Source organism: Centrocercus urophasianus, unplaced genomic scaffold, assembly GCF_019232065.1.
Source record: "Centrocercus urophasianus isolate 14NV4802_14NV808 unplaced genomic scaffold, USGS_Curo_1.0 seq_39, whole genome shotgun sequence".
Taxonomy (NCBI): Eukaryota; Metazoa; Chordata; class Aves; order Galliformes; family Phasianidae; genus Centrocercus; species Centrocercus urophasianus.
In genome coordinates this window covers 3,256,061-3,274,428 of record NW_024884966.1, presented here as the reverse complement: position 1 = coordinate 3,274,428, position 18,368 = coordinate 3,256,061, and the positions used below count along the sequence as shown (strand labels likewise).

The 18,368-nt window shown below is 51.4% G+C and overlaps 1 protein-coding gene across 2 annotated transcripts; it reads right to left on the bottom strand.

The window, feature by feature from the left end:
- Nucleotides 1-1,090: 1,090 nt before the first annotated feature.
- On the bottom strand, nt 1,091-15,482 carry PAQR8 (progestin and adipoQ receptor family member 8). Of its 2 annotated transcripts, none has more exons than XM_042832696.1 (2): nt 15,364-15,482; nt 1,091-6,255 (listed from the first exon to the last, which is right to left on the bottom strand). In XM_042832696.1, the coding sequence occupies exon 2, from the start codon at nt 6,231-6,233 to the stop codon at nt 5,172-5,174; it is 1,062 nt and encodes a 353-aa protein (XP_042688630.1). In that variant the 5' UTR covers nt 6,234-6,255; nt 15,364-15,482; the 3' UTR covers nt 1,091-5,171. The 2 variants fall into 2 exon arrangements, with proteins under 2 accessions (XP_042688630.1, XP_042688627.1); XM_042832693.1 differs by lacking the exon at nt 15,364-15,482 and adding an exon at nt 6,351-6,823.
- Between the last annotated feature and the right edge of the window lie 2,886 nt (nt 15,483-18,368).

Below are 18,368 nucleotides of genomic sequence, written 5' to 3'. Positions count from 1 at the left end.
CACGCTGGATGAACATACTTCTCTCTCTGGATTCAGGAGGAGCAGCAGGCAACGTGGGGAAGCATTCTTCCCCTGACCTACTTGCAGAGCCGAGCATCAACAGCTGCTTAACAAAAGAAAGAAGGAAATATCTCATTTGGAGCTGCTCGCTGAGGCTCTGCCTCATATTCCCAGAGATCTGCAAGGATAAAACCAGGCAAAGATTGCCTTGGGGTAAAAGAACTCTCTCTTCTGACATAACTGAGAATATCTGCAGCAGTATCAGGTGCTCGAGATCATACCTTCTCTCTCATTCCCCCCTCTGTGTGAAGGAGACAGACCAAAATGCTTTGTTCCTCTGACTTGGAAGCTCTTGTATTTTTTGCATTTGACTTCATCTGCTTGGGATAAGCCCGTTCCCTCTGTTGCTAATAACAGCCTCTAGCTTTCCAGGCACTGAGGAGTTGTATGCGTAAAATCAAATAGGAAAGGCCACGTAGGAAGTGCATTCCCTGGAGCAGTATTGCCAAGCAGCATACCACAAGCCTCTATTTTTGTTTCTTGTTAACAAGGTTAACAGCCTTGTTGTTCTGTTTTGTCCCATTCTTCTTCAGCTTTTACTTCATGGAAACATAAAACCTTGGCTTCACTTGTCTGGCAAAATCCCTGTCACTTACGCAGAGGGCGAGACGTTTGCAAAGCACATCCCTGGCTCGGAAATGCATCTCTCTGCAGGGCTGGCTGCACGCCCGCTTGAGTGGGAGCATTTTTTCCCTAAGCCTGTCTGCAGAGTTCCAGCAGGGCCTGCAGGCTGTGCTTTCGTGGCACTCGGGCCTCTTGCAGCCACGAAGGTGAAGGCATCTCGCCCTCTGCTGGGTGGAAGCACAGCAGCACAGAGGCCTCGCTCTGTATGCGACGATAAGAAATAACGATTGAAATGACTGGCACAGTGCTAACAGAAGGAAAAAGAGCTGACTTCCTAAGCGACTGAAATTCACGCCGATGGATATCCTAGAGGTGGGGCATGTATGTGATTGTGTGTGGCCATGCTTTCTTCCCAATGATTCATAACCTTTTTTGTGCATTTGGGAACTTCACACCACACCGATCATTTTACTTTCACAGTTTTGTTTTGTTTTGTTTTTTCACTGGAGGTTTTTAAATAACGATCAGTACAGTACAAAGCTTAAAACATTACCAATGTTTTCAACAATACAAAGTCAGCAGATGGAAGGTGGGAAGGGGATGGTTAATATCTAACCCCCAGACCCTTCTCTACTTCCTAGGGGGAAAGAAACAAAAACAAACTCTTTTTGTCCTTCTGTTTAGTAACAAACAGTGCTTAAAAATAATCTTGTCAGTAAAAAATGTAAATTGCAAGGCACATGAGGAACCCGTCCTTGCCCTGCTACACAAATCACTAGGCAAAAAATCCAAGTTTAAGGCGAGTTTAAGGTACCTCTCTCCATCCTCCCCCTTCTGCTCCACCACAGACCAGCAGATAACAAAGAGGCTGCCCCTGGTTCCTTCGGTATAAATCCCTGCAGGTAACAGCATAAGGCACATTGGGATGACTGCTCAGCTGACCTGCGCAGATCCAACTTGTGAGATCTGCTACAGTACCATCGTAGGGCCAGAGATTCTTGAGGGTGAGGGCCTTCAGGATCCAAAAAGTGCTTAACTCCCTGCCACCAGGACACCCAGCCCGGCCGTGCCTCCTCAAAGGAGCACCAGGATGGACGAAGCCGTGCTCCAAGCAGCGAGCCCAAAGGAGAAGACCCTGGCAGGCTCTCAGTTTAGCACAGCTGCACTTTTACTGTCTCAGCAGCTCTGGTCTCCTCTAGATCAACAGCACAGTTCTCAGGAGGGCACTGGCAGCCACTTCCCAGGTCCTTTTCTTGAGGTGGAACAGAGTGCTCAGCATGTTGAGTTTGCTCAGGTAGGCAGCCGGGTGCGTAAGGCACAAGTCCTGGGGTGAAGGAACAAACCTCTTTGTTGGAGGCAGACGAGGAGGATGGAGACAGAGACAGGGGAAGCTCCAGTGTAGACAAGTCCCTTTGGACACCAAGGGTGCACCCTCACAGCAGCAGCAATTTGGGTGGCAGTTGCCTGCAAAATTGACCCATCATAGTAATGAGGAAGTCAGCTCCAGGTCTGAGTGCAGGGCCACGCGGGCACGTGAGTGGCTTCATTTGAGGGGTACCATGGGGATATGCAGAAACACCACTACTGTCACACCACAGTTGATTCAGAAGGAGAAGTTCCATTTCTGCTGTAGCACGGAGATGACATTTGACCAGAAATACCTCAGGAAATTCATGAAGGACCTCCTCCTACCCTGCTGGGAACTGGACAGCATTACTGCAATCATCCTCCTTTAGCCAGGGGCTGGACATCACATATTTTCACAGCTTTAGAGAAGCAAACGCCTGGGTGACCCCTGTCTTTTGATACCAGTATTACTAAGTGATAACAGCACAGTCTGCTGTTAGCAGCAATGCCCACTCCCTCCGTTTTAGTTCAGAACAAAACCGTGGACCGGCCTGTAACTGGCTTATTCTCCATTATCTGCCACAAAGGCAAAGCAAATTTGGCTGTGAGAAGCAGCCTACCTGCTCCTACTGGAAGTCTTCTCCCAAACTGAGAGGAGACCCACGTGTGCAGGCAGCCCTGCTGCCCAACTAAGCTGGCTGGATGTTAAAACCAGGAGAAAATCACTGACATTTTTTCAGTAGGGTTGCTTTTCTGCTGGTCCATCTCCCAGCCATTTTCTTGCTCCATAGTCAGCTAAACCTCTGTGCAGAAGGTGCAGTGTGAGGAGGGGTAAGTCAATAAGCAGCGTAGGAAATGAAGTCATTACCAATTTCTGAGTGCTCCTAAGCTGGGCTAGATGTCAACAAGGAAGCCCAAAGTGAGGGGAAAGGATGGACTAGATGTCCAAATTTCTCCCGTGATTTCTTCTCTTGTGATCAAAAATTGCTCTCTTCATCCTTTAATTTATCAATTAGGCCAGAGTTTCAGGTTTGTGCACAAAACCTTTCTTTTTGTTGCAGCCAGGTACCTACTGATAGGTGAGTTTTCAGAGATGTTGTTGTCTGGCCCCCATGCTCCTCCAGCAGCACGGCATTACTTCCTTCAAGCTAATCTTGACCCAGCTAGGACGCTCTGTAGATAAAAAAGCCGAAGGCAAAACCTTTCTGGGTATTAAATCAGGCATGCATGCACATGCCCAAACACATCTCAATAATTAAAAACCAGATCAAGTGCAGAAATCAGTGCTTGCCTTGACAAATCATCTCCTCAACCCTAAAGTCTTCCTGCTCGACACCAGCAACCACCATTCATTTGCCTGCCCTTGGATTCAGATCTGTGGCTGGAATTGATCCCACATCTTTCTTGCTTTCAGTGAAGATTTATATATCGTGGTATAGATGTCATGACATTTGAGGCTTCAGCTCTTCTGTAAGAATACAGCTGGAAGGACTCAGAGTTAACTGTGAAAAGCGAGAAGTACGTTGACCAGAAGGTATGTAGTCTGGAATCTATCTGTATGGGCTCAGAGCATCCAGTCCTGTAAGTGCTGCTAACTTCAGTGCCACAGTATGGCTCCATACCTCAAATATCCCTCCAGCAATTACAGAAGAGATTCGTTTAGCTGAGGACACCATAAAACAACCCTTCCTGCTCTTTGGACAGCAGTGACTCACAGACACCAGTGTTCCTGACCACTATATTTGCTGCTCCACACAAGAACCTCCAAGTTCCAAGGACAAACCCATTCCAAGGTTACAAAACACCTTAATTCTGTCAACCTGCTCCTGCCTTTTGCCATTCTACCTTCATCTAATGCCGATAAAAACATGCCTGATTCAAAGCCCCATAAGTCAGAGAAGAGCAACCTTGCAGATTCACGGCCATCTTTCCCACAAGGTCCACCAAGGATTGCTTGGCATCCTGAAAAGGACCATTAAAAAGGGAATAAAGGCTCCACATCCACTTCACTTTCATCCTCTTTCGGCCATGACCATTCCTAGGAGGCCCAGAGCCCAGCGGCTTTCCCATACCAGACAGATCACACCCAAGTAAGTTCTGTGCTGCATGGTCAGAATTGGAGGCCAGTCAGACTCCCATGGCAGATGATACAGGATCAGGCTTTGCAGGAATGTATGAACATGTCACGCAGGCAGAAAAAGAGGCACTTCTCTCCACAAATACAGTTCCCCTCCCACTGCCAGCATCTTCAATGCTGATCGCTAGTCGCAGGGGAGCTCAACCTCTACTACTGCTACTGAGAAAAGCTAAGAAAATCAGCTCCAACCCGTTCCAGGGCCAAGTCCTCAAGGGCAAGTAAGCACTTAAAATGGAAGGCAGGAGCCTCTGAAGAGCTGGGACAGCCTGCTTGGGCTTTGCTAAGCAGTTTCACCACAGATGGTGCAACTGTGCAGAAAGAAAAGATACAGATGACCCAACATCCCCAACCAGGGGGTGGCTGGGCCACAGCAGCGCCTGGCAGACGTGGGGGCCAGGTTCAGTTCCAGTTGATTCGAGAGGACTCTAGGTGAAGTCTTGGTCTGCAAGCATGCTTTGCTGATGTCACCTCAGCAACCTGCTGCTGAGATACTTCAAGGGGTCATAGATAAAATCTGATTTAGCTGAGCTGGAGCTGGGAAAGGATTAGTCCAGCCACTGTTACACACGCCCTTGCGAATGAACCCTAGAAATGAAATCTTACAACTGCTTTTGATGTTAGCAAGTCTCTCCTTGGCCAGCAGAAATGGCAAAACCCAAAGATGTCAACATGGCCACTCGGAGGCCTCATGTTGGGTTCTCCCTGTGCTGTGTGCCCTAGAAAACCCTTCTGCAGTTGCACAGCCCTCTGGTTACCATTCTTCATGTTCGGTGAGGTATCTCCCACAGGTTCACTAGAGAGAACAAAGAACCTATGCCTATTCCAGTATCCTTGGTTAAGTGACTTTTGTGGCTTAAAACACCCCATGTCCCCCTGCATGGCAGAATGCAGCTCCTGCTGTGAAAATGCACCCAGCATGAAGCATCCAGCCCTCCACCCCAGTCCAAGGTCCAGGTTAGTCACAGTGTGTTAGGCAAATAAGCCAGTTATGCCTCTAAGATGCTATGCCCCTTTTCTTATTATTTTTTCCTTTTTGGGTGGTGGCCCATCACCTTCACGATTCTCAGGAGTCCTTTTTAGCCAGGATGGCCTTGATCCTGCATCGCAGGATGTAAGCTGTGATGGCACTGCAAGCCACCAAGCCGAAAAAAGAGACGCAGGAGAGATAGATGGAGAAAGGCCCATGTCTTTTGAGGAAGATCTCCTGCCTGTTCTTGTAATCCAAACAAATGGCCTCCAGCTGCGATAGGGTGCAGATAGCCAGGAAGGCGTGGAAGATCTGGTGGGCATGGCCAACGATATCACAGGAGCCAGGGAAGTACTTCTCAGGAACCGGGCAGGAGAAGAAATAAGCACTGATAAGGAAAAACAGTATCTGGTACGTGTGGTACCAAGCAGCATCTTCCTGACAGCCCCCCAGGTGACACACGACCACCCGGTGAGCGACAGGACTGATATCCAAGATGAAGGCCAGCCCGGCTGGGATCACCTGGCACATTTTCCTCATGATGGGGTAAGGCCGTCGGTACCGGTATTTGGCATAGCAGCATCCAGCACACGACAGCCAGCCACAGAAAGCAGCTGCCGGGAGGAAGAAAAGCCAGAATTTGTCATACCACGCCTGGTCGGAGCTGTAGTAGAAGTGGGCCAGGGCACTACCGTACTGATAGGTGCTGACCCCGACGTAGTCCACGAAGTAGAAAGTGTAGTGGTACAGCTCTGACTTGGACTGCAGCAGGTGGGCCAGGAGGCTGCAGGTCAGGTAGGTGACAGAGGAGAGGACAAAGATGAGCAGAGGCAGAGACCAAGCATCCAGGTGTAGCTGCTCGCCTTCCACAAACGCTTTGAACCTCAGCAGCACGGCCAGCGCCGCCAGGAGATGAGTCCAGACGTTGACCACCTCGTTGTGCTTCTGGAAGAGGCTGAGGAAGTAATACCTCCAGTCCTGCCCAGTGGGACGGTACCCGGCGTGGATGTACGGCTCACGGAAGAGCTGTGGCACCTCTCCCTGTGGGACGGTGCACGGCATCTTGGGGAAGCCATCCTCCAGCAGGCGGGGAAGGCGGCTGAGCTGCGGCCCGCTGAGGGACAGCGTGCTGAGGCGCTCCAGGATGGCCGTCATCATGAGGGGACGTCGTCCTCGTGCCCTGCAGGAAAGAGAGAGGGAGGAAATGTTAATGGGAAGGCATTGGGAGAAGAGCGTGGCAGTGCCGCTGGGTGAGACACAGCACGGTGCAAATACCAGGGAGAATTTATCCGCAGAAAGAAGGGGGATGCACAGGAACGGGCTGCCCGGGGAGGTGGGGGGGTCACCGTCCCTGGGGGTGTTCAGGAACCGTGGAGATGTGAGGAACACGGCCTGTGAGCGTGGTGGGGTGGGCTGCAGTTGGACTCGGGGATCGCAGATCGCTTTTCCAAACGTCACGATTCTGTGATGATATCAAGATGCAGGCCCTGCCTGGAGAGGCAAAGCAAAGGGCTTTTCTGGACTAGGCAGACCTGAATTCAGCACACAGGAGGATGTCTCTGTGGTTCGGCCTAGATTAGATAGAAACAGAAACGTGACATCCTGCCCTTAGTCCCCACCTCCTTGGCAGTCTCCTGGGGCATGTTTAGGGCTAGCTGCCAATAAGGGGGTGCAAGAAGCAGTTAGGGGAGATTTTACAGAGGAAATCTCAGGAGAGATTTAGGCTGCATTTAAGGAGGTTTTTTTTTACAATAAGAGTAGTGAAGCACTGGAACACAGTGCTGGGTGCCCCATCCCCGCAGGCACCCAAGGTCAGGCTGGACAGGGCTCTGAGCACCCGATGGAGCTGTAGGCGTCCCTGTTCATTGCAGGGAGCGGGACCATATGGCCTTTAAATGCCCATTCCAACTCAAATGATTCTCAAGCACCTGTGGAGGGGGTTTTTCACCCTTTCAGCCAGAACAAACCACTCAGGGACAAAACAAGGACATAACGATTCATCTAAGGGTAACTTGCTTTTCTTTAAGTGGATTTGCAACCAAATCCTGGAGGCTACAAACAAGGCTGGCTTTCCTGCCACATAATTTGCAGATGGGGTGCATGCCCAGGGCTGCAGCAATCAGTTGGGCAGAGGGGAGAGAATTCCACAGCCCTCATTCCCCCCTATGGAAGAGGCAGCAGGACGGGAGATGATAGTGAAATGAGAGGAGCTGGGCTAGATAATCTCACAGTGCCGACTTCACCCCTAATAACCTGTTTCCCTTCCACCCAAGAAGCTTCTCTTCCCTGCTGGCATTTACAGTACATTAAAAAAAAAAAAGGAAGAAAAAAGAACTCATCACACATGACTGTGCTTAGACTGAATCTGCTGCTGGTGAAGCAGGCTCTGTACTCGTGTCCAGCCAATGCTGCATATCTGCAGGACTGGGGCTGGACTCCTTAGCTCATTTACACCCAAGTGTATAGAGACGACCAGAAAGTAAGTAAATGTTAATGAGTATTTTGCATGAGTGTAGGAAATGCTTTATTTTTCTTTTGTAGCATCTGCTGTGAGAGGCAGAGGACTGCTCTGAGCAGATACACACCAGGAGGCCCTCAGCAAGCTGGGGACACCGTATGATGTTAAAAACCAAGAGGAAGTGAAAGCAGAGATGGGAGCTGACGAACAGTCCCAGGGTGAGATAGCACAAAGAGCCAAGCCTGAGCAGACTCTGCACTGGCTTGCAAGTTCCCACTTCCCCTTACAACTCAAAGCTTCTGATATCAGACAAAACATTTTCACTTTACTTCCTTGTTCTAGCAGATAGGAGCTGTCACAGCTGACATATTGCATTTTCCAGCCAGTTCTTTCTCCTTGTGCTTTCCAGGCTTTCTTCGTTAGCATCTCTCAGGCCTGTTTGGTTTTTTTTCCTTCTTTGCCACATAGAAAGTGGCTGCTGCGTCTGCTGGAGCCACCCTACAAGAGTTGGAAGGAAAGGTGGTTCCTAAAATGGAGTGTCACAACTAAAATAGGGTCACAGCTGTGCAGAGCTGAAGGCAGAGCCCTCACTGAGGGTCTGACATGGGCAGATTCCCTTTATTCCTGTCCTGAGGGGGCAGACCCATGATGGAACATGTGCTTCATTCAGCAGCTTGTGTATTGCTAGGGGATACGTGCCAACATTTGGGAAGGCAGATTTGAACTCTGAGGGGATGGTGTGAAAAATGGACAATACTCCCCAGTTCCAATGAAGGCACATTCATTTGATACACTCTGTTCCGACTCCTTATTGCTGATAGAGAAAGAAAAAACTCATTCATTCAACTTAATCTAGACCTCAGCTTCAGGATAAAGCAGAGCCCAGGCAAGGAGAGCAGCTCTGGCTATGCAGATTGCAATACTCCCCCTCTGTTGCCCTATCTGAATGCTGTTCTAGCTTCAAGTACAACAGCACAAGACTATATGGGCAGCTGTGGGGAAAGCTATCTCCATCCTAGGCAGAGCCAACACGCAGATTAATGGTTGGACTGGACCATCTTGAAAGTCTTTTCTAACCTCAGTGATCCTGTATCTCCTGTGGATGAGCTGGACAGGACTTGATGCTGAGCACAGTGTGGTGGGAAGGGCAGGAAGGTTTTATGCACGTTCTACTGAGATGATGTTTGACTTTCTGGTCCAGGTGCAAAGAGGCTACATGAAGCCTGTGTGTATTCACATCCCCAGGCAGGCTCTGCAGAACTCCCCATGAACTGGTGGTATCCCTCCAGCACAGGCAGTTTTGAGCTACGGAAAGCAGCTTCTCAGGGTTTTGAGCACGATCCCATGACCCAACCGTGACGATTCATTTTGCAGCAGCATGCCTGCTTCAAGGACAGGCTCTCTGGGGTCAGCATGCATCATGTAGAGCCCCAACCCATTGCCAGTGCACCACCAGGCTGCCCTGGTACAGCAGCAGCTGATTGCCTCTATTTGCCTAGGCATCCGCTGCCTCTACATGATGCGGAAGGGTGCGAGTATGGACTCTGAAATGCTTTGGGCATCCTGAACTCATCTACCTGTCTGTCCACCTGCTCCCATGCGTTTTCTGCCTCTCACACCATTTGCTCTGATGGGACCCAAGCAAGAGGGCTTACCATAGAACTGTCCAAATTGAAAGAGACCTTTCAGGAAGGGACCTCTAGGCCCACTCCCTGTGCTGAGCAGGGACACCCACAGCTCCAGCAGTGCTCACAGCCCATCCAGCCTGACCGTGGCTGGCTGCAGCGATGGGGCACCAGCGCCTCTCTGTGCAACCTGTGTTCCTGCCTTACAACTCTTATGGCAAAGAAACTTTTTCCAATTTAAACTTCCCCTCTTTTAGTCTGAACCATTTCCCACTGTCCTATCACCTAACTTCCAGCATTTGCTCTGATATAACCCAAGCATAGTGGCTTCAACTCCATCACCCAGCATCCCTTTAACTAAGCATGGTCCAAGGATCTGGGTTTCCTGCAGGGGGTTCAGTGCTACATCTTCACCTCAACTCAGCACAATGCTGCAAAACCCTCCAGGAAGGTGCTCATGATGACAAGGTGCAGGGAGAAAGGGCTCCCAGAGCTCCCCAAAAGATGGAGGAGACAAACACTCGTGCTGACACCGGGACATCAGAAACTGAAAAACCTGGACAAAGCCTGGATTGCACAAGCAAAGAGCAGGGTGCAAGGATGCAGATGGGTGCAAGGGGCACGCTGTGATTTCCACTGCCCCTGGCATGCCTGCTTTGCATGCTGATGAGCATATGAAAGGGACAGCAGCATCTGTACCAGGCACAGGCTGGCTCTGGCTTGCACACCAGGATTTTGCCATGGTCTCATCTTGGATACAGCAAGCATCGCCCTTGAGCAGTTCTAGGGGAAGGCTGGGAACTGAGAGCAGAGATTCTTCCTGGCTGGGAAACGCCAGGTTTTACAGTGCAGAAGGAGGGGCAGACATTTTTTCAAGCTAACAGAACGAAATCACAAGAAACACATGCAGTGCTCAGACAAACAGGGAGTAAATCAGGAATCCAGCAGGCTTATTTTAAACCAAACTTGTGACACCGAGAAGCGAGAACAAGTTGGCAATTTGCAGCCATCATGTGATGGACAGAGCAACGAGCAATTAAAGAAAAGGGAGCGAGAAGGGGAATAACAACAAGAAAATAAGAGAGAGGAACCCCAAGGTCGGCACTGGCTGTTTTGCCTTCACAGAGCCCCTATTCTTTCCCTCCCGCGGGGGTGTCGGAGCAGCTGAAAGCCACATTCATCAGCAGGGTGCCTCGCTGCCATCCCCTCCTCACCCCCATCTCCGGGGGATTCACTTATTTTGGCTGCTCCCAATTAAAAGCAACCAAGTATCGTTTGTTCAGGGACGGAGCTGCCAGGAGGGGGTGAGCGGTGCCCAGGGGGGATCATTGCAGCCACAATACGAAGCGCGGCCCAGAGGAGGAACGATCCCGTTCCAATTTTGCTCTCCCTTTCTTCCAAAGTAATTGGAAACTCGAGCTTTTTCCCAGCTCTTTTGCTTTTGGTCACAGTCTAATGGAAGGGTTTGAATGAGAAGATTTCCTGCAGGGTACGGCTGATTTTCCCACCAGCCCGGCCTCGGTTTTAACTCTGTAAGTCAGCCTGTAGCAGCTCCATGTATTGGCTTGCAGGATGCTGCGTGGGCATCAGGCATTGACACACACACATCTGCTTCCAGACAGGCAGCAATGCCTGGGAAACAAAGCAGAGGGGTCCAGAGAGCCCTGGGGAAGTCTTTAACAGATGCACTGCATTTATAAAGAAAAGCAGTTGTGTACGGTGTGGAAGTAACAACAAATTCCTGAATTCCACTCATCTGAGAGCTGTGCAAAAGTCCATCGGCTGCACCACAGGTTGCTGCTTTGGAAACACAGATGAGAAATGGAGATCCTAGAATGGCTCATAGCAGCAATTCTGCAGAATGGCTCATAGCAGCACTGTCAGAAAAGTGGAGGTCCTCCAAGTGCTCAGATGTTCTGCGAATTGGGTTTCCACCTCCCAGTATTAAATGAGAATACAAATCACAGAATCATGGAACCATAGAAAATCCTCATCTGCCTGAAGAGAGCTAGGTATTGTGCTCCTGATGTGCTGCTGTACCACACCAGGCCATGCTGGGACTGCAGCACAGAACATTACACTGAATATTTTATCTTCCTTGACACGTTTGTGTGCCCGGTTACATCCACATCAGCCCAATAGCTGTGTTATGAGTACTCAGCCAACAGGGACTCTGTGTGAGTCGGGATGCTTTGGAAAGAAACTGGTGATATAGAATCACAGAAGAATAGAATCATCAATATAGATCAATATAGATAGACATAGAATCATCAATGGAAGATACCTTCAAGATAATCAAGTCATAGAATCACAGGATGGTTTGGGTTGGCAAGGACATAAAGCCCTGCCGTGGGCAGGGACACCTCCCACAGCCCAGGCTGCCCACAGCCCCATGCATGGCCTTGGGCACGGCAGGGATGAGCACCCACAGCTCTCTGGGCAGCAGTGCCACTGCCTTGCCTTCCTCATTGTGAAGCATTACTTCCTTACACCCAATCTATTTCTCCCCTCTTTTAGTTTAAGGCCATTACCTCTGGTCCTACCACTATACTTTCTGACAGAGTCCTTTCCACCTTCCCTGGAGGCCCCTTGAGGCATTGGAAGGCCACAATGAGAACTCCTCAAAGACTTCTCCAGACTGAATACACCCAGGTCTCAGCCTGTCCCCATAGGAAAGGTGCTCTACCCTCTGAGCATCTTCACGTCCTCCTCTGAATGCGCTCCAACAGCTCCATGTCCTTGTGCTGGGGCCCAGAGCTGTACGCAGTGCTTCAGCTTGGATCTCACAAGGTCCCACCACCAAGTGCAACCATCAACCTTACCTACTGAACCCCGTCACTAAACCACATCTCTTAGTGATGTTACGGTGCAGTCACCGTCCCTGGAGGTGCTCCAACTGTGGACACGTGGCTATGGCCAGCAGGCATGGTGGGGATGGGCTGACAGTTGACTTAGGGCTCTTAGAGATCCTCAACCTTAATGATTCTATCATTCACTGGAGACCTTGAAAGGGGAAGCTGGAAAGTAATCTGAATTCTGCTAAGAAGCAAAGTAACCTAATGAAAATTTCACAGCATATAGCCCAAATTCTACCTTTCTGTATATACTCACGGCACAGAGCTGAAGCAGGGTTTGTCCAAGTTTGTGTTCAATGGAACATTAATGCCTGATGATGACAGGACAGCATCCATTGAGGACGGTAGGAGATGGCAGGGTTCCCTTGCTGCTGGTGGTGGCATCTCCCCTGCAATTTCTGGTTAGAAAGCAGCTGGGCTGGCTGCCAGTTGAGCTGTGCGGAGCCATGAGTGCCCCTCAATGTGAGCTCAGCACTGCCTGCACCTTGGGCTGGATCCAGGAGATGGGAGCAGCAGGGACAGCAGCGTGAGCATTGAGCTCAGTAGGGATGGAGCAACAAGCTCTGCAGCCAAGTTTTGGGGACACAGCACCCTGCAAGGTCCTGAGGTATGCTGGGTACCCAACGTTAGGAAACCAAAGACTTGCATGTGGGACTTATTACTGAACCCAGATATCACGTGCAAGGGCTGGAAGGGGCCTCTGGAGATCATCTAGCCCAAACCCCCACCAAAGCACTTCCCTACAGTAGGTTACACAGGAAAGCATCCAGGTTGGTTATGAATATGTCCAGAGAAGGAGACTCCACCACCTCTCTGTGCAGCCTGTGTCAGTGCACCATCACCCACAAAGGAAAACTGTTTTTCTACATGTTTGTATGGAGCTCCCTATTGTCCCAGTTTGTGCCCACTGCCCTTTGTTCTGTCACTGGGCACCACTGAAAAGAGCCTGGCCCCATGCACTTGACTCCCACACTTGAGATATTGATAAGCATTGATAAGATCCCTCCTCCTGACTGAACAGCCCCAGGGCTCTCAACTTTTCCTCATACAGGAGATGCTCCAACCCCCTCCACTGGACTCTCTCCAGCAGTTCCCTGTCTGTCTTGAGCTGAGGAGCCCAGAACTGGACACAGTGCTCCAGATGTGGCCTCCCCAGAGCAGAGCAGAGGGGAGGATCACCTCCCTTGCCCTGCTGGCCGTGCTGTGTGCAATGCACCTCAGCAAACCACTGGCCTTCCTGGCCACCAGGGCACACTGCAGGCTCACGGCCAACCAAGACACTGAGATTCTTCTCCTGGAGATCAGCCCTAACCTGTACTGATGTCTGCAAGTCAACTCGCCCTTGCTGAACCCCACCAGGTTCCTCTCTGTCAACTCTCAGCCTGCCCACATCTCTCTGAATGGCAGCATGGCCTCCTGCTGCGTCAGCCGTTCCTCCGAGCTCTGTATCATCAGCACCATTGCTGAGGTTGCATTCTATCCCTCCATCCAGGTCATTGATGAAGATGTCGAATGAGACCAGACCCACAGGTTGTTCTTCTGACCTCACCACACCTTTGTTCTTTGCCCTTTCTACATTTGCTCACCAGTTTCTCCCCCCCACCCACACACACACAAAGCTTTCAGGTAGGTGTGAGACACCAGGGAGCAGCCTGCACCCACCAGGTGGAGCACCCTGACCTATGGAAACAAGAGCAAAGCACACTCCCCATCAGTCACCTGTGCATGCCACCTTGTTTGCACACTCCCAGCAGAGTTTTGTTGCAGCCACCCGCATTCGATTTGGGAAACTCCACCTTGCTTTGGAGCGAACAGGGTTTAGGCATGCAGGCAGCTGTACCCTGCCAGCGAGCTGTCATTCAGTCATGCAGTGATGGAGTGGGGTGGCTGACCTGACCCGCTTCGCACGCCAGCACTGGATTGAGCTGAATGGTGCCACAGAAATGCCCATTTTTTCTCCCCACAGGCTGAAAAGGGGATTTGGATTTGTTTCAACCGCATTTTGCTTTCACAACCTCCATCTCCTCCTGCCACGTCTGTGCAGCATCCTTCCCTCCCATCGCTGTGCACACAGCATCCCTGGGGCCTCTTTGCCCCAAAAGCATTGCTAGAAGATGTCTCAGAGCCTCCAGGCTGAGGCTGCTCAGCTTTACTACAAAAAAGCCATCACCCACAAAGAGCCTGATGCTCAAAAACATTTTGAAGGCTGCAGATTTTCGAGCTTGGCTCATCAGGAAAAAATGCCCATCCATCACGTGCGGCACTGCCGCTGCTGCGAGCAGGGAGAGGGGGAGGGAGGTAGCAAGCAGAGCCTGCAGCTGTGTGCCAGCCCTGTGAGCTGCCCTCCTCCCTTCACTCCAACTCCTTGTCCCTGTCCTCCGAGGTGAGCAGAGCTGCCCTTCAGCTGCACACAAAGCCCCCAGCAATGGCAAGTGAGGATGGCTGATTTCCCCCTGCAAACGTGGGATGCTAGGGATTTGCTAGGGGAAAATTAAAGCATAAACGCCTGAGGGACATAAGGTACGGCCACCAGCTTGCAGATCTCATATGCAGCCCCATAAATCACAGCTCCTAGCAGCCTTCCAGGGCAACGCGCTCTTTCTGTGCTCTGGGTTTGCTGCACAGAGGGACACAAATCTCCTTGGCTCCAGGCACAGCTTCGATGTAAATACATGCAAGCAGCAACGCCTGCAGAACGGCGATTCCCTCTGGCCAGGGCCGTTAAACAACACCTTTGCGGGAGGAAATGTGCAAAGGCGTGCGGTTGGGCTCAGCAGGGCCGTGCTTCTAGGAATTGTTTGTGATACCTGCACCCCTCCGAGCTGAGCTGAGAGCTGGAGCGGGGCGCTTGGCAGCTCGCCGTCCCCTCCCTGCCCCAGCAGCGAGCACAAACAGCCCCGCAGCCCGCATTCCTCTCCGGCAGGGCATCCAAATGTCCTTTCTCATGACCTTTCCATGACTGCAGCATCGCGGGAGCACCCACGTCCCCATCCTCAGCCCTTCGGGTCGCTGGCCATGCAGTGATCTCCCAGCTAAGCGCCCCTCCGGCATGGAGGGGTACCTCATAGAACGGTTTGAGTTGGAAGGGACCTTTAAAGACCATCTGTCCCACTCCGTGCACTGAGCAGGGACACCCACAGCTCCACCAGTGCTCACAGCCCATCCAGCCTGACCTTGGCTGTCTGCAGGGACGGGGCACCACCGCCTCTCTGTGCAACCTGTGTCAGCACTTCAATGAACTCGTTTCCCAGCCCCAGTCATCCCACAGCACCCAACAACCGAGCCACATCTCCATCCCACAATGCAGAATAAAGGCACCTGCAATCTCCCCGCAGAAGCGAGATGCTCACCTAAGAAAAACCCAACAGCAACCCTCAGCAGACAGCCCGGGGAAGCCAAACCCCCAAAACCATCACGGCGGAACCTGAAGCGGTTCTCCTCCCTCTCCTTTCGCCCCACGTTCGCCACGAAGCCCGCTGTCCCCGCACTCACCGCACCGCACCGCACCGCACCGCCGTGTCCCGCGGCCGCCGCCTCCGGGCACCGCGCGCATGCGCACAGCCCCGCCCCGAGCTGTCCTCGCCGGCCGGGAAGTGCGGCGGAACGCGACGCAGGGACGGACGCGAGTTATGTGACTGTGCTCCTGTGGGTGCCGCTTCGAGGGTATCGCTTTGTTTGCTTGCCCCGTGACGTGTCAGCTGTGCTCCCGGCTGCACTGAGCTGAATGTTTGGGGTACTTTACACCCTGAAATGAATCACCCGCTTCCCTCCCTAGTGGACAAACCCCAGGCGTGGTTCTGTTTGCTCTGGAGATTGCTCCCAGCAGGTTCCGACTCAGCTGGGCCAGGTTGAATTCACCCTGTCCGGTCCCCATCCTCAAACAGGTGTCTGCAAGGGGGTAAAATGGATGGGAACCTCTGATTTTGGGGGTGGGAGATGCTGTTCACCAAAATGGTTTGAGTTGGAAGGGACCCTTCAAAGCCATCTGTCCCAGCGAGCAGGGACACCCACAGCTCCATCAGTGCTCATCCAGCCCGACCTTGGCTGTCTGCAGGGATGGGGCACCACCGCCTCTCTGTGCAACCTTTGCCAGTTCATCACCACCCTTATTGCAAACAACTTCTTCCTTATATCCAGTCTCAATCTTGCCCTTTTCGTTTGAAACCGTTCCCCCTTTTTCCGTCACAGCAGACCCTGCTGAAGAGTCTGTCCCCTTCTTTCTTACACCCCTCCTTTACATACTGACAGGCTGCTCTCAGGTCTCCCTGCAGCCTTCCCTTCTCCAGGCTGCACAGCCCCAGCTCTCTCAGCCTGTGCTCATAGGAGAGCTGTTCCATTTTCGGGGCCCCTCTCTGGATGCTCTCCAACAGGTCCACATCTCTCCTGTACTGAGGACTCCCCATCTGGATGTTCGGTCACCAACCAGCCAGAGGGAAGCACTGAACACAGTGGATTTTACCACCTTCCGCAGTTTCTATCACCAGGGACCACAGTGCACAACTTTGGACTCAGGGCTTTTCTGCCTCGTGGAGGCAAGCATACACCGTCATATGCATACACAGTCAGATGAGAATTACTAATGTGCTTTCCTCACATTGCCACACATGCAACTTCCCAAGCCAGGCAGCCACTTCTCTAAGCAAGGACTGAGTGTACAAACAGGAGGGGGAACAGCTGTTTACAAGGGTGGATAGCGATAGGACAAGGGGGGATGGTTTGAAACTGAGGCAGGGGAGGTTTAGGTTGGATATGAGGAGGAAGGTTTTCCCCCAGAGGGTGGTGAGGCACTGGAACAGGTTGCCCAAGGAGGCTGTGGATGCCCCATCCCTGCAGGCATTCAAGGCCAGGCTGGATGTGGCTCTGGGCAGCCTGGGCTGCTGGTTGGTGACCTGCACACAGCAGGGGGTTGGAACTGGATGAGCACTGTGGGCCTTTGCAACCCAGGCCATTCTGTGATTCTATGCTTGGGTCTTGTGGCTGAGGGCTGGGGTCACTCTCAATAAGTGGGATCCCATCCCTGGTGGGTGCAGAACAACAGTGCTTGGTGTGCAGATGGGTGATTTCCAGGCTTGTAGCAGGGAAGAAAATGAGGAATAAAAGGATCCAGCTGTCACTACCTTTAGTAACAACCAGAACTCATGATAACAGATGAGCAGACAGAAATAGCAACGTGAAAGCTCCGGGGATCTATATTTGGGCTATTCTGACCTCCCTGGAAATGCAGTATTTATTATTCATTGCTCTACTTTGCTTTTGCACAACAGGAGAAGGGAGCAATTCAGCCGCAGCATCCTGGAGGCATCGGGGGAGCCGAGCATTGAATTCAGGACACCAGGAAGACTTCATCAGCTGTGTAAACACAGAGCTGCACCCACTTGCACACACCAGGCTTTCTGCTCTGGGAAGCAGAAGGTGGCTACGAAGCATTCCAACATACTGAAGGTCAGAGCCTTAACTTTTTACTTCCTTGCCGTGCTCTCCTGGTGAGACACAAGCAGCTCTCAGTGCACTGAAGTAAAGAAATCTCATTAAGATGCACTGATAGTTGTTTTCTGTGGTTTGCTTCCCAGGCATAAACAAAAAAGAAAAGGAAAAAAAAAAAGCCAGCTTAAAGATTTACAGAGCGCGTGGGAATAATAAATACTTGAAGAAAATGAGATCAGAACTACCTGAGATGATGCAGATTGGAGTGGGTGACATTCCCTAGGGGGGATGGTTTTAAAGTGAGACAGGGGAGATTTAGGTTGGATATGAGGAGGAAGTTTTTCCCCCAGAGGGTGGTGAGGCACTGGAACAGGTTGCCCAAGGAGGCTGTGGATGCCCCATCCCTGCAGGCATTCAAGGCCAGGCTGGATGTGGCTCTGGGCAGCCTGGGCTGCTGGTTGGTGACCTGCACACAGCAGGGGTTTGAACTGGATGAGCACTGTGGGCCTTTTCAACCCAGGCCATTCTAGGATTCTGTGATTCCTCCACCTATGGCATGTGAATAGGGTTAGGATAAGGGTTCCTCCCGTGCTGGATTGTGTCTCCCATATTTGGTCCAGTGTGATGAGACTCAGAATGATCCTCCACTTGCAAGCACCAAACCCATGATTGGAGTTCAGCTCTGACTGCTGCTTCACTCCAGTGAATTCGGGGTTCTCTGTCTGGAGGTTTGGAGCTGTGGTTTGGAACCTCCCCCCTCCAGGGACAGCAGCTTGAAAATTGACTTCTGGCTTGAGAATCAGTTTTGAAAGAAAACAAGGGGAAAACACCGAGTCTTAGAGGGACCATAGGGTTCCCATACAGGGATCTTGGAATCCCTGAGCACATGAGATGTCACAAAAATGCCTGCCTGGATATTATTTCTACACCC

Coding starts and splice junctions, on each gene's coding strand:
- PAQR8 (XM_042832696.1), bottom strand. CDS start 6,233: ATGATGACGGCCATCCTGGAGCGCCTCAGCACGCTGTCCCTCAGCGGG.